We start from the raw sequence: 26379 nt of genomic DNA on the forward strand, positions 1-26379 counted from the left end.
AAGTGCTCCTTTTGTATCTCGATCATCCAGGGGACCCACTGTTTGTTTAGCAGGCTTCCTGCTTCTGATGCACTTAAAAACATTTTGTTATTACCTTTTGAGTTTTTGGCTAGCTGTTCTTCAAACTCCTTTTTGGCTTTTCTTATTACATTTTTACGCTTAATTTGGCAGTGTTTATGCTCCTTTCTATTTACCTCACTAGGATTTGACTTCCACTTTTTTAAAGATTCCTTTTTATCTCTCACTGCTTCTTTTACATGGTTGTTAAGCCACGGTGGCTCTTTTTTAGTTCTTTTACTGTGTTTTTTAATTTGGGGTATACATTTAAGTTGAGCCTCTATTATGGTGTCTTTGAAAAGTGTCCATGCAGCTTGCAGGGATTTCACTCTAGTCACTGTACCTTTTAATTTCTGTTTAACTAACCTCATTTTTGCATACTTCCCCTTTCTGAAATTAAATGCCAGTGTTGGGCTGTTGAGGTGTTCTTCTCACCACAGGAATGTTACATGTTATTATATTATGGTCACTGTTTCCAAGCGGTCCTGTCATTGTTACCTCTTGGACCAGATCCTGTGCTCCACTCAGGACTAGATCGAGAGTTGCCTCTCCCCTTGTGGGTTCCTGTACCAGCTGCTCCAAGAAGCAGACATTTAAAGTATCAAGAAATTTTGTCTCTGCATTTCGTCCTGAGGTGACATGTACCCATTCAGTATGGGGATAATTGAAATCCCCCACTATTATTGAGTTTTTTATTTTGATAGCCTCTCTAATCTCCCTTAGCATTTCATCATCTCTATCACTGTCCTGGTCAGGTGGTCGATAATAGATCCCTACTGTTATATTATTAGAGCATGGAATTACTATCTATAGAGATTCTATGGAACATGTGGATTCACTTAAGATTTTTATTTCATTTGATTCTACATTTTCTTTCACATATAGCGCCACTCCTTCCTGCCCCCGCCCCCCGACCTGTTCTGTCCTTCTGATATATTTTGTACCCTGGAATGATTGTGTCCCATTGATTGTCCTCACTCCACCAGGTTTCTGTGATTCCTATTATATCAATATGCTCCTTGAACACAAGGCACTCTAGTTCACGCATCTTATTATTTAGACTTCTAGCATTTGTGTACAAGCACTTTAAAAACTTGTCACTGTTTATTTGTCTGCCCTTTTCTGATGTGTCAGATTCTTTATCTGAATGTTTCTCATCTGATCTGGCCCATACTTTATCCTCTTTCATCCCCTCCTCACGACTAAAACCTAGAGAATCTCTATCAATAGACTCTCCTCTAAGAGAAGTCTCTGTCCGAGCCACATGCGCCTCTGCAGCAATCGGCTTCCCGCCCCCATCTCTTAGTTTAAAAACTGCTCTGCAACTTTTTTAATGTTAAGTGCCAGCAGTCTGGATCCACTTTGGTTTAGGTGGAGCCCATCCTTCCTGTATAGGCTCCCCCATCCCAAAAGTTTCCCCAGTTTCTAATAAATCGAAAGCTCTCTTCTCTACACCATCGTCTCATCCACGCATTGAGACTCTGAAGCTCTGCCTGCCCACCTGGCCCTGCGGGTGGAACTGGAAGCATTTCTGAGAATGCCAGCACAGAGCTCCTGGATTTCAGTCTCTTTCCTAGCAACCTAAATTTAGTCTCCAGGACGTCTCTCCTACCCTCCCCTACGTCATTGGTACCTACATGTACCACGACCACCGGCTCCTCCCCAGCACTACACATAAGTCTATCTAGATGCCTCGAGAGATCCGCAACCTTCGCACCAGGCAGGCAAGTCACCGTACGGTTCTCCCGGTCATCACAAACCCAGGTATGTATGTTTCTAATGATCGACTCTCCCATTACTAACACCTGCCTTTTCCTAATGACTGGAGTTCCCTTCCCCGGAGAGGTAACCTCAGTGCAAGAGGATACTCCATCATCATCTGGAAGGAGGGTCCCAACTATGGGAAGGTTTCCCTCTGTTCCCGTTGACTGCTCTCCTTCTCTGGGTCTTTCATCCTCCTTAACAGTGCAGGGGCTGTCTGACTGGAGGTGGGGCAAATCTACAGTGTCCCAGAAAGCCTCATCAACATACCTCTCTGCCTCCCTTAGCTCCTCCAGTTCCGCCACCCTGTCCTCCAAAGCCTGTACACGGTCTCTGAGGGCCAGGAGCTCCTTGCACTGAATGCACACATACACCACCCGCCCACAGGACAGGTAATCATACATGCTACACTAAGTGCAATAAACAGGATAGCCCACACTCTGCTGCTGGGCTTCTGCCTGCATTTTCTCCTACAGTTACCTAGGTTAATGATAGGGATTTTGTTTAAATCAAGAAGTTTTGATTATAGTTTAGTTTAAAGGTTTTAAAGAATGGCAAGTGTACCTCGCCCTCTTCCCACTCCCCTTCCAAACTCCCTGTTAGCGGTCCCTGTTCGCAAAGAGATGAGGAACTCTCAGTGATTGTAATAACTGGCGTGGTATCACACTTTTATCTGTGCCAAGCAACGTATTGTGTAGGATACGTATTCAGCGTATATCAGAGGCAGCTTATAGCGTTCTCAGAAAAAAGCAAGCTGGTTTTTGGAAAAGGTGTGGATGCACAGATCAGATTTTAACACTTTGAAACATAGTAGAACAGTGCTTAGAATGGCAATGGCAACTCTACATAAATTTCATAGATTTTGAGAAGGCTTTTGATAGCATTCACAGCACCAGCCTATGGCACATTCTGTAGGCATATGGAATTCCTTTCCGTATAATCAAAGTCATCAAAAGCTTCTATTTCAACTTTAGTGTTGATCACAATGGACACCTGAAGGCAAGTGAAAACGAGGCCACGCAAAAACAACATGGCGAAGAGCTGTAGAAGCCGAGCTGAAAAACCTGGGGCATAGCTGGGGAACTATTGAAAGACACGCCAGAAACAGACAGGCGTGGAGGAGCTTCGTCACTGTCCTAAACGCCAGAGGCCTAATAGGAACATGATGATGATGATGTGTTGTCATCTGCCCCAGCCCTCCCACCCTGGTGTTACCAGATGGGTGGGACATTTGGTGAAACTTGCAGCCTGTGCTATATCTGTTCTGTGGGGATACAGAGAACTTAAGTTTTCAAGGCTGTCAATTTGTCCGGCTTCACAAATAGTAATCCACTCTGAAAAAAGAAAACAAATCCAGATATGTCCTATTCGGAGCATTTAACTGAGACTCAGAATGAAGGGAAAGATCTAGTGGCTTTAATGAATGCACCCAGCTTTGGTGTAGTTTTCTTTTTTATTAACTTTATTGCAACAGTCATGCAGGGAAGGGTCATTTTGTAAACTTTTCCTGCACATTTCATGTGGTGTAAATAAACGTGCAATTAATCAGACCTTGTCCTTCAGCGCAGCAGAGGATGGAGTTTTGTTCACTTTCACGTGGGTGTCATAGTATAGCTCCTTCTCTTGGCAAAAAGCATTGTGCTAATAGGACATTATGTGGACACTTCCCCCTTCTCTAGATGGGGCGTAATATGGATGTTACTCAGGGGTGAGCTGGAGCCAGTTCGCTCCGATTCGCTAGAACCGGTTGTTAAATTTAGAAGCCCTTTTAGAACCGGTTGTTCCACGAGGGACAACCGGTTCTAAAAGGGCTTCTAAATTTAACCCGCCAAAAGTGGCGCCTTAGGTACCAACTCCATGGGTGCTCCAGCCCTGGAGCACCCAAGGGGAAAATGTGGTGGGTGCAGAGCACCACCGGCAGCTCCCCACCCCACCCCACCCCCAGCTCACCTCCGCTCTGCCTCCTCCCCTGAATGCGCCACCCCACCCTGCTTCTCCGCCCCCCCAGGCTTCCCACGAATCAGAGGTTTGCACGGGAAGCCAGGGCAGGCTGAGAAGCAGGCCGCGGCTTCCTGCTCAGGCCCAGAGAGGCGGAGGTGAGCTGGGGTGGGAGGGGCACGAGGATGACCACCTGCGGCGCAGCAGGTAACCGGGAGGGGGGGCTCTGCACCCACCAAATTTTCCCTGTGGGTGCTCCAGCCCCGGAGCACCCAGGGAGTCGGCGCCTAAGGCGCCACTTTTGATGTGATCAGTGGGGGAGCGGCCGCTCCCCCTGCTCCCCCCCAGCTACACTCCCCCGCCCCTAGGAGCCAGAGGGACTTGCCGGATGCTTCCTGGGAGCTGCCCCAGGTAAGCACCTCCGGGACTCCCCACCTCGCCCCCCGGGAGGTGCCTCTGGCTCTTAGGGGTGGACACCCACTACATTGGCCAACGAGACCCTCCTGCCCAGTTCTGGGGGCAGTCAGGGGACAGGGGAGGGGGTGGATGGGGCAGAGGTCCGGGGGGGGTTGGATGGGGCAGGAGTCCCGGGGGGCGGGGGTGGGCAACGACCCCCTCGTGGGGTGAGGAGGGAACCTGTTGTTAAGATTTTGGCAGCTCATCACTGATGTTACTGGAACCTTGTTGTGCCCCTGTGGTTCCTTGCTGCTGTTACATAAATCGTAAGACTGGTTCATCTGGGTCTAGAATAGCTATGAGCAAGAAAACACACCCTCCTCAGAAAGGGACAGATAGCATGAATCAGCACAAAGAAAACGGGATAGTTGGTTTATTTAAAACCCCTTGTTCAACAAACACTCTTTCAATTCATTGTCAAAATAGCCCATGATATGGATGCTGCCAGTGACTTCGTTGATTTGAATAGGTGGTGGTTTTCCAGAAAGCTGAGTGAAGAACTTCCTCCTCCAGGGCCCAGATATGTCCTTCGATTTTCCTGATGAGAGTCATCCTCCTGTTGCCACTGGTAATGTCCTTATAGACTGGAACGTTGTGCATGTGGGGACATCTCACAAAGTAAGGAAGGGCAAGTGGAGTATCTGATGGCGCTCTCCTTATAGACTGGAACGTTGTGCATGTGGGGACATCTCACAAAGTAAGGAAGGGCAAGTGGAGTATCTGATGGCGCTCTCCAGCCAGACAGGGTGGGGTACTGGTCGTGTTTGGGGGAAGCAGGATTTTTGGTGGGTGGAATGAATCTCTCCACAAATACTCTTCAGTGGATTCCACAGTCCCGGGATAATGAGGGTCACGGGTCTCAGGTTTTTCCCAGGATTGGCTCTGCAGCAACCACTGAGCCCCCGTGCCCCACATGCCACCTGGCCGCCTCCTCAGCTCTGTTAGGGCCATGGTTGCGTCATCTTGCTGCTGCGTCCGGCTGGGACCACTATAGGAAACTTAACTAAAACTGTTGGATGTCCTTGCTCAGCCTGCATAGGGTCTTTTTTAAAACACGGGATGGAGATCTGAGAGGGTATCTTTATTTGAGCTGTTCTAAAGTCCTGGTCAGGAAAAAAGAGGGTATCTTTCCTGATCAATATAATCATAAAAAGAAAAGGAGTACTTGTGGCACCTTAGAGACTAACCAATTTATTTGAGCATGAAAGCTCATGCTCAAATAAATTGGTTAGTCTCTAAGGTGCCACAAGTACTCCTTTTCTTTTTGCGAATACAGACTAACACGGCTGTTACTCTGAAGCCTGAAATATAATCATAGAACTTTAAATCCTCTTGGCAAATTCTGGCCATTTCATTCTCTGCTTTTAAAAGTATACCTAAGGTATGTATTTATTAATTCACCTAGGAGCCCAAGAAGGGCCAGCCCTATGTGTTTTGCTGCCAGGGACAGAAAACGTTTTTGGTGCTCCCCAAGCAGCCGAGCAAACAAAACAAAACAATTTGGCACTTCTTCTCCCCTACCCCCCAAATGTCGATCTGGTGCCCCTGGAAGTTGACAGTCAGGCCAACTGCTCTGATCGCCCATCTCTAAGGCTGGCCTTGAGCCTCAGTCACAGACTGTTACAGGGTGCGCTTGCCCTGCACTGAAACAGCAGGGGTTAACGCTACAATTTGGGCCGAAGAGGCCACACCCCGTTGGCCTTTCTGGGCATGCTCCAGCTGGAGACTAGGTATAAAAGGGAGCAGCCCAGCTCATTCAGGGCTGAGGGGGGAGGATGTATATTGTAGGCTCCAGCCTGGGAACTGCTGAGGCTCCAGGCTGTGGAAGCCAGAGGCGCTGAGACCCAGGCAGATGCCCAAGGAGTGTCAGAGCTGCTGTGAGCTGCACAGGCCAAGAAGCCCAGAGACCCTGGAGACACCTGGACCACTGCACCAGGGACAGGGTAAGAAGTAGCCCAGGGAGACTAGTCATTGTGCTGGGTGGCATCAGTGTGTTTTGGTTGGATCCCTGCTGACTCAGTGGCGAGCACGCTTGCCATTGATAGGGCCCTGGGCTGGGACTCAGGGGAGAAGGGAGGGCCCAGGTCCCCCGCCCAAGTCACCACCCATCCCTAAATGGTGGCCTACTCCACTTCCCCTGGCTGGCCACTAGACCACACAACTCTGAGGGAGAGAGCAGCCATATTGACTCTGGCTGTTGGGCCATGCAGCCCTGAGAGAGGGCAGCCATATTGACTTTTACCCCTATGCCATAGTACCCTGAGAAAAAGAGTGGTTGCACAGACTTAGCTGCAAGGATATAACAACCCTCACCCAGCCCCAAAAGGGGATGGGGCGTGCTTCCCCCACGATACAGAGCAAGACCCAATTATGCTACAGGACTGAGCCAATTGCAAGAGGGTTTGAAGGGGTACAATCAACTTAAAATTCACTCTTTTTTGTCTGAAATAATTTTGCCACCTCAGTGACATCTGAGGTGATTAGAACTGGAAGAGATTAAAGAAAATAATGATTTTTCTCTGTTTTTCAGTTTGTTCACTTTGTGTATTTTAGAGGACCAGTTTTTGTACAGTCAGTTACTGTTTCCCCCATGTAGTCAGTGGGTTGGATCCTGACCCTGCAATAAGTTCTATGCAAGCAGAACTCTGCACATCTGCATGGAGTTTATTGCAAGATTGGAGACTTAGTTCGTGTTCTATATATGAGTCATTCTCCTAAATTAAAGGAGGATAGTCAGATGACAGGAGGATAGAATTAGAATTAAAAATGATCTTGATAAACTGGAGAATTGGCCTGAAATCAATAAGATGAAATTCAATAAAGACAAGTGCAGAGTACAACACTTAGAAAGGAACAAGCAAATGCATAAATAAAAATGGGGAATAACTGGCTAGGCAGTAATACTGCAGAAAAGGATCTGGGGGTTATAGTGGATCACAAATTCAATATGAGCCAACAATGTGATGCAGTTGTGAAAAAGGAAAATATAATTCTGGGGTGAATTAACAGGACTGTCATAGGTAAGACACTGGAAGTAATTGTTCTGCACTACTCAGCACTGCTGAGTTTTGAGCGCCACACTTAAGAAAGAGAAGGATAAATTGTAGAGTCCAATAAAAATGATAAAGGTTTAGTAAACCTGACCTATGACAAAAGATTAAAAAAACTGGTCATATTTAGTCTTGAAAAAAGAAAACTGAGAGGGGACCTGGTAACAGTCTTCAAATATGTTAAGGGCTATTATAAAAAGGATAGGCTTCAGAGTAGCAGCCGTGTTAGTCTGTATCCACAAAAAGACCACAAGTACTCCTGTTCTTTTTATAAAAAGGGTGGTGATCAATTGTTTCCCATGTCTCCATATCATCATAATCATAGGTACTGTTTAATCTGCAGTAAGGGAGATTTAAGTTAGATATTAGGAAAAGCTTTCTAACTATAAGGATAGTTAAGCAGTGGAATAGATTACCAAGGAAGGCTGTGGAATCCCCATCGTTGGAGGTTTTTAAGAACAGATTAGACAAATATCTTTTAGGGATGATCTAGGTCCTGCCTCAGCATGAGGGGGATGGACGAGGTGACCTCTCAAGGTCCCTTCTACCCCTACATTTCTATGATTCAATGAATAAAGGTGTGGTGTAGCAATTAGAGCAGGGGATTGGGGATTACCACTGTTCTGCTATGTGACTTTGAGTAAGGCACTAAATCTTTCTTTCCCTTAGTTTCTCCAGACTTAATCATGGCCCAGGCTATGTGGCAGAGCAGGAGTGGGTATACTACCCACATCCTGGGTAGCAGTATGGGAAGGGACACAGACTCCACAGAGACCTTACATCCCCTCCCTGTGTAGGTGAGCAGGGGAGCACTGTGCCCCACCCCCCACCCAATGCACCTGGCAGTGCAGTTCCGCTGCTACCTCTATGCTGCACCAGGTATAGGCCTAGTGCTGCATATCCCTTCTCTGGAGCAGTGTGGGGACTGGGAGGGAGATTATGACTTCCTGAATCAGAGTCTCCCTCTTGGGCTGCTCCTGGGGCAGTGCAATGATTCACTTGCCACTAATGCAGGGCTCATGGCAAAGCCACAGTTGAGCCCTCAGTTTGTAAAAGGAGCAATAAGCACAATAATATTAATCTACTTCCTAGAGGTGTTGTGAGAAATAATGGTTTAATGAAGGGCTGTCAGGCGATTAAAAAAATTAATCACAATTAATTGCACGATTAAACAATAGAAGAATACCTTTAAATATTTTTGGATGTTTTCTACATTTTCAAATATATTGTTTTCGATTAAAACACAGAATACAAAAAGAAAAGGAGCACTTGTGGCACCTTAGAGACTAACCAATTTATTTGAGCATGAGCTTTCGTGAGCTACTGCTCACTTCATCGGGTATGCATCCGATGAAGTGAGCTGTAGCTCACGAAAGCTCATGCTCAAATAAATTGGTTAGTCTCTAAGGTGCCACAAGTGCTCCTTTTCTTTTTGCGAATACAGACTAACACGGCTGTTACTCTGAAACAGAATACAAAGTGTACAGTGCTCACTCTATATTTATTTTTCAGTTCACCTAATACAAGTCCTCTGGAATGGTGTCTGAAGCATGAAGGGGCCTACAAATATATAGCATATCTGACATGTAAATACTTTGCAGTGCCTGCTACAGAAGTGCCATGCAAATGCCTGTTTTCACTTTCTGGTGACATTGTAAATAAGAAGCGGCCTCATTAGCGCTCGTAAATGTAAACAAACTTTGTTTTAGCAATTGGCTAAACAAGAGATATGACTTAGTGGACTCGTAGGCTCCAAAGTTTTACATTGTTTTTGAGTGCAGTTATGTAAGAAAAAAAATCTACATTTGTAAGTTGTACTTTCACGACAAAGAGATTGCACTATGGTACTTGTATGAGGTGAATTGAAAAATACTATTTTTGTTTATCATTTTTACAATGAAAATATTTGTAATAAAAATAATATAAAGTGAGCACTATACACTTTGTATTCTGTTATTGTAATTTAAATCAATATATTTGAAAAGGTACAAAAACATCCAAAATATTTAATACATTTCAATTGGTATTCTATTGTTTAACAGTGTGATTAAAACTGCAATTTATCATGATTAATTTTTTTAATCATGATTGTTTTGAGTTAATTGCATGAGTTAACTGTGATTAATCAACAACCCTAGTTTAATGTTCATAAAGTATTCTGAAGAGAGCTGCAGATAACAAACTCTACAGAAGCACTGAGAAGGGACCACAGTAGTACATACAAATAAAAGAAGAGGAGTGCTCCTTTAAAACTGTCTGACTCTTCTGACTTCTGCCTGGATAAACTGTGTGACAACACTATTAATCTGAAGTACTTGCTGGAGCTCTCACTTATCCTTCAGATAAGCTTCTGTGTTTTATAATCCCCTGGATTTTGCCTCAGAGAGAGAATTCTCTGTGCTGTGATGTTTTAACTAAGCCTCTTTGCTGGGTACAGGAGCTCTTCCTTGCTGCAAACATTCTAGAATTAAGCTTGATTCGGTTCAGTTAAACGCATCCATTCATTTCTGACTAACCAAAAAACCTGGGGAAAATCCCCAGCCCATTTTTACATATCATCATAATCATAGGTGGTACTGTATTTGTCTAATCCAGCCACAGTACAGTCGTGATCACGAATGATCCAGTTCATTCATATTTTTTTAAAGAACTGGTACAGTACTAAGTACAGTGAACCAGCTGACATGTTTGGTTTGAAAGGGAACACTGAAATAAAGGTCATACTGTTCTTTTTCACATACAGCCTTTGCGTAGGAGATACTTACCCTCAGATTTATGTACTTTGCACTGTGATAAAGTACATTTTAATTGCTTTGATCTTCGCAGACATGAAGATTACAGAATATACAGTGCAGGAAATGGCAAGCAATAATATTACGGCTCGATATGTATTCCTTTGTGTGCTTCATGCAGAACCTCATAAAATCTTCTCTGCATAGATTTCACTTTGCAGTGGTCTCTACCATAACTGCCAACTCTGTGGGTGCTCTGGGGCTGGAGCACCATGGGGAAAAAATGGTGGGCGCTGAGCACCCACTGTCAGCCCCCGATCAGCTCCCCTCCAGTGCCTCCTACCCACTGGTGGGCCCTACTGATTAGTACCTCCCCCTCCGTCCCTGAGCCTCCCACCAGCCATGATCAGCTGTTTCGCCGCGTGCAGGAGGCACTGCGGAGGAGCGAGGGCAGGGCACTCAAGGGAGGGGGTGGAATGGGGCGGGAAGAGGCAGGGTGGGGGTGAAGCAGGTGTGGGAAGAGGTGGTGTGGAGGCAGAGTGGGGGCAGGAAGAGGCAGGGCAGGGATGGGGATTTGGAGGAAGGGGTGGAGCGGGGCTGAGGCCTGAGGCAGAGCCGGGGATCGAGCACCCCCATGCACATTGGAAAACGGTGCATGTGGTCTCTATTACAGCAGACTGTACTGCATCAAGACCCTGGTACTATGTGCAAGAACTAATAAGACCACTTATTCTGTATTTTAAGGGAAATCCCTTATTTTGGGTGCAATGTCTCTCAAATCTTATCCAACAAGGACCTTTTAAGAAGGCTTTAATCAGATAAAAATAAGTTTTCAAGCTACGGGTGAACCTCAGAGTTATGAACACCTTGGGCATGGAGGTTGTCTGTAACTCTGAACAAAACATTATGGTTGTTCTTTTGAAAGTTTACAACTGAACATTGTCTTAATACAGCTTTGAAACTTTACTATGGAGAGAAAAACATTACTTTTAACCATCTTAATTTAAATTAAACAAACAGAGAAAGTTTTCTTACCTTGTCAAACATTTTTTTTTAAACTTTCCCTTTCTTTTTAATAGTATGTATTTACCACAGTAGCGTACTGTATTTGCTTTTTTATTTTTTTTGGTCTGTGCTCCTGCCTGATTGCGTACTTTCAGTTCCAAATGAGGTGTGCGGTTGAGCGGTCAGTTTGTAACTCTGGTGTTCATAACTCTGAAGTTCTACTGTATAATCACTTGAATGTATGATTTTGTATTATGAAAAAAAATATTGTGGGGTTGTAGACCTTAAATATAAGCTTGAAGTGTAAATGGCTACCTGTGACAGTACCACATGTTTTATGGAAATATGCTTATGAGTAAAAACAACAAGAAGTCCAGTGGCACCTTAAAGACTAACAGATCTAATAAATCTGTTAGACTTTAAGGTGCCACCAGACTTCTTGTTGTTTTTGTGGATACAGACTAACACTAACAAGCTTTATACAGAGTAAAATGGATTTATTTGGGGTTTGGATAGGTGACCTGCTGAGCAGTTTTGGGTTAAAGTCTGCAGCTTTGGGGGCATGGACCAGACCTCGGTCTGTGTTGCAGAAGGCAAGCATCTCTGGCTCAACAAGGCCAGGTTCTGGAGTCCCAAGCTGGCAGGGAAAACGGGCTCAGCGGTAATTCCAGCATGTCAGGTCACAGTCCCAAGGGGGTCCCTATGACCAAACCCATCACACTACTCTCACAGGAACTATATGATTCTGTATGAAGTTCTTGCAAGGTGTCCGGGGACTTTTCCTCCAAATCCGTGGAACAAGGAAGTTCAAACTTTGTCACATTGGCTTTGGCAACTTGCCAAGAGCCCAAGATTCATATCTAATTTGCCTTGAATAAATCAGACCACAGTCTCCTGTTTCTTTACTACATAGGTGTGGCCTGTGTGACAAATATCATCTCATCATGCCCCATCTTTCTCCCAGTTCCTTTGGTATGCATAGTTTTTTTCAGATGCCAGTGCCACATTAAAGACACTGTGAGCTGAATTTGGCTCCATAAGGCTACATTGTGGCAACCTCTGCTGTCAAGCTAAAGGAGAACAGTTAGGTGAGGCCAGCCACACAACCACACATTCTAGGCCAGATTCTTAAAGGCCAGAGTCTTACAAGTGAGCATAAATTAAGGGCAAGGTTACACTCAGTATTTATTTAGCTATTTATTGAGTTACTCTAATTTAGTGATGGGCAACCTGCGATACAGTTTGTTTACATTGACCATCCGCAGGCACGGCCGCCCACAGCTCCCAATGGCTGCAGTTCGCCCTTCCTGGCCCATGGGAGCTCCAGAAAGTGAACCATGGCCACTTGGAGCTGTGGGTGGCCGTGCCTGCGGACAGTCAATGTAAACAAACTGTCTTGCGGCCCGCCAGTGGATTACCCTGATGGGCCACAGGTTGCCCACCACTGCTCTAATTCATATAAACATAACTAGGTGCCCATCCCATGTCCTGGGTACCCTAATATAATTTAATTTCACAGTAAAATCTCAAAGGAGTTAACTGCTCTTTCCAACCTAAAATAAATATGTGCCAGAAGATAACGTAAACTACACAGAAAGCAACAGACCTCTCAAACCCTCAACCCAACTGTTAAATGCGTGAGGAAAAAAATGTCCTGAAGCGTAACACATCTGGCAAATCAAAGAGAATACTTTGCCAGCAATCCCCTCCCTTTTATATTGAGGGTCTCTAGCTCAAGTACTTTCATGGATTTTAACTGTGGCAGTATTGCACAAGGAGAGAGGCAGACTCTCAGACTATGTCTGCACTGCAGTAAAGCACCCACGGCAGGCCTGTGTCAGTGACTCAGGCTCGTGGTGCCGAGGCTGCAGTGCTATAAAATTGAAGTGTAGATGTTAGGGCTTGGGCTGGGACCACTAGAATTGTGGTGTAACACACTCTCAGCCTGAAACTTGTCTTTTTGTGCAGGTCATCCAGGGCTGTCCCTAGCTATTCTAGGAGGGGGCGGGGGGTGGGGAGCAGGGTCCGTGAGGGGATGGCCCCAGGACCCCACGGTCGGGGGGCTGGGCTGGCTTGGGGGGTAGGAGGGACCCACCCCCCAGCACTCACCGGCGTCGCAACTGGGGCTGGGCCGCTGCACTTCCCGCTGCCCGTGAGTGCAGGCCCGGCCCTGCTTTAGTCCTCAGGGGAGTGGGGCTGGTGCTTGGGCAGAGCAGGGGTGGGAAGAGGCCAGGAAGGGGCGGGGTGGGGGCAAGAAGAGGTGGGGTGGGGCAGGAGTGGGAAGAGGCGAGGGTGGAGCGGAGGCCATGGGGAAGAGGCAGAGCAGGGGCTGGAGCAGCATGCAGCTGCGCAGGGCACTAGGAAATTTGGTGCCCCAAATTTCCTGGTGCCCTATGCAGCTCCGTACTTTGCGTAAGGGTAAGGACAGCCCTGAGGTCATCACATTCTGCACTAGCTTCAGTTTCTAATCTAAGGTGTTTTAGTGAGTATGTAGAGTGCATTACAGTATTCCAATCTCACTGTGAGAAAGCATAGATAACTGTGGAAAGGTTCATATAGGAAAGGAAAGGACATACATTTCCTACTAGACGTGGACGGAAAAAACACTCTTAACCACAGCTGCTCCCTGGGCCTGTAGAAGCAGCCCGGGATTTAGTAATACGCCTAAGCTATACACTTTTGTTACAAACAGTAATTGCCTTCCCTCAGTCAGGTTCAACGTCACCACCACTTCTGGCTACTTCTCAAAAACCACACATATAATTTCAGTTTTTTCCACATTCAGTCACAGAGAGTTGGCCCTCGTCCAAGTTTCAAGCTCATCTAAACACTGGGTTATTTGTTCCAATGCACCACCCAGGTCAGACATGAAGCAAACAAAAAACCCTGTTCACTGACAACCTGTGTTCCTGAAAGCTATTAGAAAATGCTGCTACAGAGACTGAAATCAAACATCCTGAGTGCTCTTTTAGCCAAATCTCAATCTCAACCTCCAATATTTGTTGGTGCAATTAAGTAATTATGCTTCTAAATGGAGGCAACTGTAGGCACAATTAATTGCATAGATTATAATGTAATTTAGGTACATGAATACACATAAATATTGACTACCTTTACCTGGAAAACATTTTATTTTGCTTGTACACCAGCAGCAGAATTTATTTATTTAAATCGATACAAGCACAAAAGCATCTGTTCAGGGCTGTATGTGCCTTTAACATATATTAAAATATAGTAAATGAATGCAGAAATAAAATAAACCCCGCAGACTGCAGACAAGAAGTAGGGGTCACCAAATGAAATTAATAAGCAGCAGGTTTAAAACAAACAAAAGAAAGTATTTTTTCATACAACACACAGTCAGCCTGTGGAACTTCTTGCCAGAGGATGTTGTGAATGCCAAGACTATAACAGGGTTCAAAAAAGAACTAGATACGTTCATGGAGGATAGGTCCATGAATGGCTATTAGCCAGGATGGACAGGGATGGTGTCTCTAGCCTCTGTTTGCCAGAAGCTGGGAATGGGCAACAGGGGATGGATCCCTTGGTGATTACCTGTTCTGTTCATTCCCTCTGGGGCACCTGGCATTGGCCACTGTCAGAAGATAGGATACTGGGCTAGATGGACCTTTGGTCTGACCCAGTATGTTCTGATGCTGGAAACTAGGAAGAAAAGAAAAACATCATACCAGTAACAGTTGCTTACACCCAATGCACCTGTCCCAGATCTCAGCTCACCCCTCTTTCCCAAAAAGGCTAGGAAAAATGAGCCTTGAATGGTAACAGATTTAGGCTATTTTGGATGGAGATGGAGAAAAATGAATTTAAAAGTCTAGAGCCCTTCACAAAAAATACTCTGCAAACTAAGGGGGCTCCAGTTTAGGTATTCCCTCTGACTAGCTGTGGCAGGATGGCACAGGAAGAAAGGTGATCTCTCCAAAGGGTAGGTGTTAGCTATGATATGACTACACCACCTTAAACTCAATCCAGTAACCAGCAGATGGTGTAAAGCCAGGAGCACTGGGGTCTTGTGCTCATGGTCAGAAACGCAGCTTAACAAGTGAACCTCTGCACTAACACAATTTCCAAGCTGATTTAAGGTGCAGTTCCATGCCAAGATTAAATAAGATTAGAGTTAGAAAATGCAGCCAAGGAAGCAAGTCTACTAAATGTCCAGAATCTGTTGTCTCTGATGAAGGAAAACCTAGAAGCATTAAAGTCATAGAAGTGGAAAGCTCACAAATGTTTTACCTGTCCATCTCATAGTGTGCATGGAATTCAGTGTGTGCCACAAGCAGGTATTACAAGCCCTGAACAAAACAAGAACTGGCATGTGCAGACATGTTTGTGCTTGTTGATCTTCACTGCACAACCTGGAGAACTTCAGAGAAATACACAGCGTTTCTCTAACAGAGATGATAAGAAATCTCTTCAGGATAGTCCTGACAAATGACTGTAGTATGTTAGGCTACGTGGGGAGATTTGTGTAGGATTAAATTTGCAACTTAATTTGGTAGCCTATTCTGTATTAGAGCCCACAAAAGCCATCTCCTTATTGGTTCATTAAAAGATCTGAGCAAAAATGTCCAGAGGAAGCACGTCTCCTTCCCGCTGTAACTGGGTGAACACCAAGAGGATATGTGCATGTGTATGTATATGTCTTATACATTAAACTGACAAGAGCCTGGAAAAATATGCTGCATTGCTTAGCATACTAAATGTTTATAACAAATACATCATAGGTATTGGGATCTATTTGCTTCTTTTTTTCTGAAAGCATGAGCTGTTCATGTCTGGGTGCAAGGCGAGGTGATGGCATCGTGAGGTGACTGTCACAAGATCACACCTCAGTCATGAAGCAATTCTGTCATGACATTGCATGTCAGTTGTGACTTCGTGGTGAGACTGCACCCTGGGGCGGGGCTGTGATGTCATGATGTGCCCTGGTATTGCCACCCCATGTCCTAAACGTGCCTGCAGTATAGTTTTCCAAGGGGAGGCTCTCTCTGCCTTTCCTGGGCGGCAGCGGCTCTGTGTGGCTGCCACCTACCCAGGGCTCTCCCTATCCCGACCGTGGGGTCGGCTCCACATGGAGAAGGCCCCACTGCCCTGCCCCAGGCGGGCTACTCAACCCTAGCATCAGCCAGTCCCTGGAGGTGTCACGTGCCTGCAACTCTCCCGCGCAGCGGTATCACTGACGGGGACCAAGGGGTGGGTAGGGGCGTGGCTTGCAGGGGAACGCGCGCCTAGTCTAGAGCGGGCGAGGTAGGGCCGCTGGGGGGGGGCGCGGCTTTCCGCAGTGTCACGTGTGTGCGGAGGAGCGCGTGGGCAGTTGCGGGCGGGGTTGGTGAGCGCGCGGAGCCGCCTCTCCGTTCTCCACCGGCTCCTAGGGCGAGGCCCTGAGGCGTCTCCGGGCGCCCCGCCTGGCGGACCCGGTGTCTGCCCCCCTGTCGTAGCCCCTCCAGCCCGCACGAGACCCCATCCGTCCCCGCGGAGCCGGTTCCGCCCCAGCCCGGCCACGCGGTGACCCGGGCCCCTGGCAGCAGCCGGTTGGGGTGGCGCGCGGTGGTGTAACGGCCCCGCCCCAGGCAGCGTCTTTCACACGTTGTGTGTCTGTGTGTCTCCGGCTCGCAGGGCGGCGCGTGGCGCCTCGGCGAGGGACATGACCGGGCGTGCGCGGGTGCGAGCGCGGGGACAAGCCCTCCCGGGCGCCGCCGGGCAGCCCGGCTCCCCACGGCGGCCGGTGCGTACTGCCTGGCCGTGACGTGCCCCGTGCCCTCTGCCCCGGCGTGCGGTGCTCCCCTCGGGGGGGCCTGGTCTTGGGTGCGTGACGGGCGGTCCCCGGCCGGGACAGATCCCGGACTCCCTGTTCTGTGCCGTCTGTTCAAGTTCATTCCTCTCCCCTGACCGCCAGGGTGGTCTCTGGACACTGCTGGGGCGCCTTGCCTCGCTCCTCCGTGACAGCCGTCATCCCCTGCCTTCCCCGAGTGGTGGGGGTGGTAAAATGTGTCACTTCCCCAGTGGCCCCCCAGTCACCCTTGTATGAGGTATAAGGATCTGAGCCAGAGAGTGGAGACTGGTTCTTGTAGCTGTTGACACTGAGTGCAAATTCAGGGCCAGCACCGTTTCATTCCTTCATATGACTTAATGTATCTTTTTGGATTAATCGCTGACATTCAAAATAAAAAAAAAAGTCTAATGTAACTTCCTTTAATAGCAAGAAATACAAAAATATTCACACTTTTGTGCTGTTTATCTGCTTTCCTTTGTAAACCACCTTAAAGGAAACAAACTACAAAATTGTACCATGAATACTGCTTGGTTTTAACCAACGTTGCAAAACTGTGGCCTGCATTGAAGGTGGAATTAATAGTCCTCCCAGGATAATTTGTCCACGTGCCCCTTCTGTCATGCCACTCTGCATTTAGTTTTGATAATAGAGAATGGGTGAAAAAGGCCTGCCTTATCAAGAAGGGGTGACATCTGCCATTCAAAACTAAGCACCAAAATTGTTTTCTTTCAACTAGTAGAATATCCATGTAGTCACAAAAATACTGAAAGAAAAAGAACTATTATTAACATCCCTTGAAAAACCTGAAGAATGCTGTTTTTTAGGGTGAATTCTCTTAGAGTTCCTGAATTGAAAATTTTAAAGTAGTAGACAGGTTGTATTTGTTTCCAGTGTTTGGTACCTGTCTCTTCCTGTTGACTCAGAGGCTTTCTGTTGCTTCTGTTTGAGCAGGTCTCTGAATGAGATGATCTCAGTTCACTGAGGCTGTGATTCAGCAGTCTGTCTTAATCAGGAAATTGTTTAAGCATGGGGGACTTCTGCACAGGCTTAAAGTTAAATATGTGCTGGGGGATACTGTAATGTTTCTATTCTGTAATAGCTATCTTTGTCTGTTCTGTGCAACATTGAAATTTCTCTACAGTATCACCTGTGCTGTACGTGAAAAGAAAAGGAGGACTTGTGGCACCTTAGAGACTAACAAATTTATTTGAGCATAAGCTTTCGTGAGCTACAGCTCACTTCATCGGATGCATTCAGTGGAAAATACAGTGGGGAGATTTATATACACAGAGAACATTCTTTCAGCAGTGAAATTTCATCTCTTCTGTGAAAACATGTATCATGTTGTTACAACAATGGGCCATCTACCGAGTAAGTATTTTGTAACTAAGCCATTTTCCATCTTACGGACATCCCTTATCTATATCTCATAGGATTGTTTGAGAAGTGACGAGCCCATAGCTGTTAGGACTTCGCAATCTGAGAAAGAAGCCTCAACTTCCTCTGGCCTCAGGGAAACAACAAAACTTACTCAGCAATGTAAGAGATCAACTGCATTAATTACTTTACTTTGAAAGCTCTTGAAGGCAGGGACTATCTATTTGTTCTCTGTTTGTACAGGGCATAGCACAATAGTCTTGGTCCATGACTGAGGCTCCTGGTGCTAGTAGAATACATATTAATAATAAGGTAATTATTTTATTATTATTAGCCACTGTAAAGTAGCTTGTTTTCTAAGTGAACGTATTAACATGTATTAGGAAATTATAGACAGAATGAAGTATAAAGACATAAATGAGTTGCAAGTCTTGTATAAAAATGTGAAAACATCTTGACATTCATTGTCTTTAAAAAGGAATTTATTTTTTAAACTACTTTAAGAATAAGGTGCTGTTAATGCTGCTGTGACAATCGTGGTAGCTCAGGCTCTGGTTATTAAAAAGTGATTTTGCATCTCGTTATTACATATTTTATGTGCTGCTGTCCAAATAAAATCCAGTTAAACATATTCCATTTATATAACCTAATTCTTGCTATTAGGATGACAAAAATTGAAGGCTAATAGGCTGAAGGCTATAGAACTACCTGTGTCCAAATTTATGAATTCTTAGGTTATTTTGCTGGATTTACAAAAATGAATACATTTTACAGTTCTTTCCACATTTCTGTTCAAGATGGCCTTTCTGCTGGGGATTCTGGATGCACACTGCTGGAGAGAGGGGGAAAGACCCGATGTAACTTTCAAGATTTGGGACTAAATACTAGAGAAACTATGGCACATGTGAAAGACTGTAAAACAGGTAGAGTAACTCCATTTCCTTCAGGTTAGCCTTGTCTTCTAAGTGCCTGATTTGGGGAGGTGCTGAGTACTAGTAGTCCATTGATTTCAGGGAGCTGCAAGAGCTCCATATGTTTCAGCAGCAAGCCCACAGTAATTGGTTAGTACATGGGAACATGAAATTATGCATGTACAAAGTGCTGAGAGCCCTTAACTTGGAGTTGCGGTGCTTGTTACCTCAGAGTATATCCTCACCCCCTTCCAGGAGTTTCAAGTTGTCAAGAGAATGTTCAGAGATGTCTAATTTTTGGCATCTAAATTCTCTTTGTGTTACTTGTATGATATATTTCAACTTTCTTGGCTTCCGAAGTTAAGCTTCTCTGACATGACATAATACATTTTGCATTAGCTCTTCTGGCAGGCGCTCCTGATCTGTTGAATCCAAGGGGTTAATATATCTAACCAGAGAAAATCTTTCTTAGTTTAAAAAAAAATAGAATAAACATGTCTTCTCTAGTAAAATGTGGCATAAATGTGTCTCTTGTATTTGTTAAATGAAATATTAGTATTTAGAAACTGATTCAAAGATTGACTTTCAACATTGTTCAAAATCAAGTATGTTGTGTATCAAACAAATAGGGCATTTGATTTCATTTTTTCATAGAAAAATATAGTCTCTGCTAAACACAAAATTCCACTAAAGTGGAAATGTGATCTTATGGGTGTAACAAAGGACCGGGAGTCAGATCTGTCTTCTGTTACTGAATCTGCCACTTACGTTTGTGTGACTTTATGTAAAGTACTTATAAAGCCTTCTATGCCTAAGTCTCCCCATCTATACAATGGGGATAACAGCACTCTACTTCACAAGGGTATTGTCTGTCTTAATCCATTAATATTTAAGTGTTTTGAGATCCTTGGATGGAACATGATACAGAATTACACAGTATTATTTCTTAGTCAGACATTAGCATGCATTTCAAAGGGGCAAGAATAACTGGAATGAGTGAACATTTTAGAAAAAATCGGCTACATTGTGGTGGTGTACTGTTTTTTTTATACTGCAAAACAGTTTTGGTTTGCAGTTAAAAGCAAACTTGCTCTGCTTAAGTACAGTGACCCCATTTATATGTGTCATGGTTTGTCTGGAATATAAAATATGGTAGTAATAAGTGTTTTACAAAACTGCTTTTTTGAGAGAGAGAGCGCGAGAGAGACCACGAGCGGGCAGTCTGACCTAACCCTTACAAGCTGACACCAGCAGGGTTCCTTAGTTATGTCTCAAGAACAGTACACATTAGGGCATCTCTCTGTGTGTAACCTGGTGATTGGTCATAGGTCTGGTCTTCGTGATCCTTCAGAATAAGAAATCAAAGGCTGTTTTTTATATATATACATACATACATACACACAAAATGCCCATTTTACCATATTTATTTGGAGCTTTATTATTATTATTTTCTTACATTTCTTCAGTTCTTTCGACAGGTATGTTTGCAATCACCATCAAATAGTTAATTGGGAGAAATAAACTAATCTTTAGTGTATTTTTGTAAAATAACCTACGTTGGCAGTGGGAAATTACTTTTGCCAGCCCATTTGTATCATCTTATCTTTCATTAGACATTGTGTTCCATCTACTTGTTTTGATGTTGGTAAGGCATTCATTTTGATTGACTTGTATTTGTTTATTGATGACTTTTTTGTCAAAAAGATCTCTGTGTTGTTTCTTAAGGTTACTGGGCAACAAAGTATTGCCTGTAGTTATTTAACATGATTTAAATATTTTTGGTAGTAATATTTGTCTTAAAAGAAATAAACTTATTATCTCTTTCAGGCTTCAGTGGAATTCCAGTGAAAGTGGTCACAAACCTATATAGCTTAGGTTTGCCCAGGGAATGGCAGCTTTACCAATACCATGTAACATTTAATCCAGAGTTGGAATCAAGGCGCTTGCGCCTTGCTTTGCTTTATGGCCATACTGAACTTCTTGGAAGAGCCAAAGTATTTGATGGAGCTATCCTTTTTCTTTCTCAAAAGCTGGAAAATCAGGTGAAGATAAGTGTCTTGTGCACTGTTGCATTACCACAAAGCCACTGTCATCTTAATTATGACCTTTGTGTTGGCAGGATGAAAGAGCTGAAACTATCCCCTCCCCAAAACCTTTTGTTTTATTTGTTTAAAATAGTTTAAATAATTTTGTGACCAAGCCATCTCCTCTTATCTGAAGTTTGTTTAGTGTTGGCAGCATCTACTGCCGGAGAGGATGGTCTAGTGAGCTAAATACTAAGATTGAAATAACAAGATCAGTTCAGTTCATCATCCTTCCAAGGGAGATATATTGAATTCCATGCATTTTAGTGTATGTGGATCTTCAAAAAATGAGGCTTGTCTGCTTTGTGAGGACACTAAAGATGGCACTTCCTGTGAGATTGGAATTTGTAACAATGTCCTTGGCCAAAATTACCCTGGCCACCATCTTCTGATGTGTAGAGTTTTACATGCTGGTTGTCTTGTCTGACTTCTGTCCTTCTACCCACAGGTGCCTGCATTTCATTAGTGCTGCATGTATGCATAAATTTTGGCAGTCTTTAATTGAGCATAGCTCCCATTTCAACTGTTTGTTATATCTATTAAGCTAATAGAGGATTTCAGTTTCCCGGGCTGTCAATCTAACACTTTTCAAAGCTTGAAAATACAATATGTTTTTAAAAAGTAGAAAAAGACAGAAGTATAATGTACAGTTTTTTATTTTCTGGGGCTTCACATAGCACACTGAACTGGCTTCACTTTACCGTATTAAAATTGCTATTGCACTCTAGTCATATTTCTCGGTGTTTGGTGGCCTTACAAGCACTTCTCAGTCTCAAGTGTTTTAGTAATATTGCAAGTGTTTCAATAGTCTGCAGTTTGAAACATATTACTGGAACAAAAGGTGAGTAAGTGGCGGGGGTGGGGGAGGGAGGGAGAAGACTTGTAAACCAGGGAGCTGTTTAGATGGGTTTATGGAAGAAAATGCCACAACCCTTTAGCTTCTTCTGGGTTATACGGTAGCAGTAGTTTTCTGGCACAGAAATAAATTTTAAATCATCAGTCATCTTTGCATGATAGGAAAGCTCTGTCTTTGGGAGAGTAATGATTATGCCAATAAACACAGTGCTCTGGATATGTTGATTGAAGGCCTGCCTGACCAGTTAATTTTTGCGTTAGTTGCAGTCCTTGTTCTGAATATTAACTTCCTGATCCCAGAAAATCAATGAAAAGACAAATTATCTGAAAAGTAATATAGGATTCATTTTTGGGCAGTTAGACTTTTACAACTACTATTCTATATTCAAGGTAAGATGTGGCCTGAATATTGTATGTACCTGTTTTGAATTTTTTCTTAGGTTACAGAATTATCGAGTATAACGAAAAGAGGTGAGACTGTAAATATTACCATTACACTAACAAATCAGCTAGCATCAAGTTCCCCTGTGTGCATTCAGTTTTTCAATATCATCTTCAAAAAGTAAGTGATTTTGAAAGTGTTTGTTTGAGATTAACTGTTAAAGTTGGAGCATAAATACATGGCTTTATCAAAAACTTTGTGAAAATTAAACTTCTAAAAAGTTGCATATCTAGTAGCATCTGATTTTTTTCGATTGTTCAGGTTGTAAAAATGTGGGTTGAAAATCTCTTGATGTTTGGTACATAGTAAAAAAAATTGTTGCCAGAAGTAGTTATGGAAAAGATTTTTTTTAAATAAATTTCACTCACAACACCATTTACTCCAGAGAAGCTGCTTCACTTCAGCCAGTAGTGAATTTTGACTGTTGACTATTAAACATATTATACAGATTTCCTGTGCTGTCTTTTTACTTGTGTGAAAATCATTCTCAATAGAAGTCAATAAGGGCAAAGCTCTTTACATAATTCTAAGTAAACCTTGGGTTAAGAGTTTCCATATTGGTTTTTAAAAAAATGTTTTGATGGGTTGTGACATAGAGGGCCACACTTTCAAACACAGCTGAAGAAATTGTGCCCATCCATATTTACACACAAATTAAGTAATTATGGTTTACCTAGCACATAAATGTGTATGCAAATACGAATTTTGTGCAGTGCAGTGTTGGCACTAATTTGGATGCTAATTTGGTGTTTGAGATCTCCTGAAATAAAGGAACAGTTGTATTACTTAGTTGCTTTTAAACCAAACCTGAACTCAGATGTATCCATCACCCAGCTTTTTACCAGTTCAAACTGACATGTAATAATTCATAGTGTCAAGTCAGAAAAGAGCAGCTTACCCACTTTAGAAAACTGATAATTATTTTGGAATAAAATTCACCCTTGTGAGTGGGCCTGCGCAATTTCCTACTTACCGTTACGTGTCTGTAAGTCTTTAACCCAAGTTTTAAGTGGTATTTAAATGAAGCGTACAGTTTTGTGCAGGTCCTCTCCAGAGCCATGAATTTCATCCGGTGTCAAAGTTTTGTTACCTTTCCAAATGCTAACTAGGGAACAAAATGGCTTCTTACTTTTATTTAAGTTCTTGACAGAATTCTCATTAACTTCATTAGGAGCAGAATTAGGACCATACTGTGCTCAGGCATGCAGTATCTTTTAACCTAAATATTAAAGAGAACAGTTGCAGGAGACGTGTGGTAGCATTACTCTTCTAATAAAATATTCTCCTTCATGTGCGTCCGAGCAGAATGGGAAAGCCTTTCAGATGGATGCATCTTTGAGCTCTTAAGATAAGAAACAGTGTTAAGTGTGTAAACAAATTATTGCGAAACTGGTATGTTCTATGTTTTCTCAATTAGACCAATTTGTATTGTTTTTGACTGCAAACAAAATACTTTGATTTATTTCTGTGGTTCATGTATTTTTGTGGGATTCTGTTTTGTTACTCTCCTGATACTTAGAAAAAAGGTTGGTATTATGTTTGAAGTAGTTACTTTAAGATGTTCAAGGACTGTTGTCTCTGAAGTTATGACATGAAGTGGGATATAGAATACAAAGCAGTATATTTCTAGATTATTAAAGAAATGTCTGATTAGTGTTATAAGGCAAAATGTTTAAGGCCGAATGATTTAATCTGATTCCATGAGATTAATTATTTCCTCGAATGTATTGTCTGGAATGTCTTATTCCTATTAAGTGAAATTTCTACTTAATAAATAAATTAGACTTGTACTTTTTTGGGTATTAAAGATATTATGTGTTTGATAGTGCTGTTAGGAAGCTTTCTTCTCTTCTCAGCCTAACTATTGTGTAGTGTTGGTGTGCTCTATTAAACAGCTGCCATGGTCCACTTCGGGAAGTGGTGGAGGGGGTGGGGTTCCGCATTTCATTAGTGGATGCAGTGATTCCTGTTTATGCTGCACAGTTCACAAAGTGCTTTGGAAGCCTTCTGATGAAAGTGTTACGATAAATGTGATACTGTCATTATTTAGTAGTATTACCTATTATTAAAGCTTTATTTATGTCCAGAGTTTTGGGCAGCAGTAGTGATTTCCATTTGAATTTTGAAGTTGGTCAAATTTTTGAGATTCTACACTTCCTTAACATATTAATAGCTCAATACATGGACTTAATGGAATTGTGTGCATTTGTTAAAGGACATGTTTTTTCTTTTATAAAAAACTATTGGAATGAATTCATTTCTTATATTCCATAATGCAGGTATAACTCAACTGTCTTAATCAAATCTCACAGCTGTGTGGCCTCATTGCCCCCATACCAAAAGTGTTTGTAAATTGCCAGCACACAGACTTTTTGACTTCACTTATCAATTGTGCCTTAGACCTTTCAATAGAACGGGGTAGTACTAGCTACTGTGGTTCTGAACTCTTGCAGTATTTCCAGTTTGTACTAAGGTATTATAGCTGATACTGGTTTTTGAACTGCCCCTTTTTTCCTTTTGACTGTGTGTCACTGATCTGGATGTGGTCTTTTTCTTTTTAATTTTTTTTCTTGCACAGTAGATTGTGAGATTTAATAGATATAGTTTAATTTTCAAGTCCAACTTACTGTCTTGAACCCTGAGCAGTTTCTAGAAGATAGCTTTGTTTGAAGAATTACTCCTGGGGGAATTCTGTGCCACTTCACGTGCACAGAATTCATGACCTCTGCATATTTCTTTGCTTCCCTGCAGAAAAATGTCTTCTGACAGAGAAGCAAAGGGGGGCCGCAAGAGTTGTCATGTGCCCTTCCCTTGCAGTGCTGACATATTGGTTCAGGCCCCCAGAGCAGCCAGTAGAGATGTAATTCACTGCCGGGGGGTTGCCGGGGGGGGAGGCTGGACAGTCGTGTGTGCGTGAGAGAGAGAGATTCTGTCAGTCTTGCTTGCTATTGTGGCACACTTGGCGTGGAGGGGCAGGCTCTATCCCCTTAGGCAGAGCAGAATGTAGCAGCCTGCCTACTTAGTGAATTGGGCCCATTGTTCTTAGTGAATTTCCCCAGGAGTATAAAACGGGTGTAAAAGTTTTAAGGCTCCTTTACACTGCCAGAATAGTCTTAAGGATCCTTGTTGTAAAGGACAGTGTGGCCTTATAAATGCTTATGGTGCTTTAGTGATTAGAACTGGTCTAAATTTCTGGACTGAACAAATTTTCCTATCAAAATGTGCTCCATGAACTCTTTGCTACTGATCTTTTTGGAGATGGTCAGTAGCCAATATAAATTATGAGTTTGATTCTCCAACCCTCACTTGCTCTTCATTTGCCTATGATGTAACAGTGAGCATATCATAGAATCATAGAATATCAGGGTTGGAAGGGACCTCAGGAGGTCATCTAGTCCAACCCCCTGCTCAAAGCAGGACTAATCCCCAACTAAATCATCCTAGCCAGGGTTTTGTCAAGCCAGGCCTTAAAAACCTCTAAGGAAGGAGATTCCACCACCTCCCTAGGTAACTGATTCCAGTGTCTCACCACTCTCCTAGTGAGATGGCTGCATCTATTTGTGTTCAATTAATAATTTGAAGTAAAGGCTCAAACCTAGCTACATTACTATTAGACAAAGGGGGTTTGGGGATTTCCTCCTATGCACCCCACTCCCATTCTCCATCCATTGTATTGTAATTTAAATAAATTTCCAAAATAATTGAATCCAGCATGTTTATATTGCATTAGTTTAACAAATGAAATATGCAGAATTTTGCAGAATTTTAAAATATTGTGAGCAGAATTTTTAAATTTTTTTGTACAGCGTTCCCCCAGGAGTCAAGAATATAGCTAGGTTTGAGACTTGTGTTGTGAGTTCAGCTTCTGTTGTGAATTTGGTTAACTTAAAATGTAATGCTCTAATAATGAGTTAAAACCA

At 43.4% G+C, this 26379-nt stretch overlaps 1 protein-coding gene and 1 pseudogene across 1 annotated transcript in view; one reads left to right on the top strand and one right to left on the bottom strand.

Annotated features, from left to right (window-relative positions):
- Positions 1–4589: 4589 nt before the first annotated feature.
- LOC144261114 (large ribosomal subunit protein mL49 pseudogene) lies at positions 4590–7702 on the bottom strand (annotated as a pseudogene).
- An 8959-nt stretch (positions 7703–16661) lies between these two features.
- PIWIL4 (piwi like RNA-mediated gene silencing 4) overlaps positions 16662–26379 on the top strand; it is a 63233-nt gene continuing 53515 nt past the window's right edge. Inside the window, exons 1-5 of the mRNA XM_077805506.1 lie at positions 16662–16742; positions 18224–18329; positions 18965–19090; positions 20906–21120; positions 22458–22579. Of these exons, the coding sequence (XP_077661632.1) occupies positions 16662–16742; positions 18224–18329; positions 18965–19090; positions 20906–21120; positions 22458–22579 (650 nt within the window). The remainder of the gene's footprint in view (positions 16743–18223; positions 18330–18964; positions 19091–20905; positions 21121–22457; positions 22580–26379) is intronic.

This window comes from Eretmochelys imbricata, chromosome 1 (assembly GCF_965152235.1).
Source record: "Eretmochelys imbricata isolate rEreImb1 chromosome 1, rEreImb1.hap1, whole genome shotgun sequence".
Classification (NCBI taxonomy): Eukaryota; Metazoa; Chordata; order Testudines; family Cheloniidae; genus Eretmochelys; species Eretmochelys imbricata.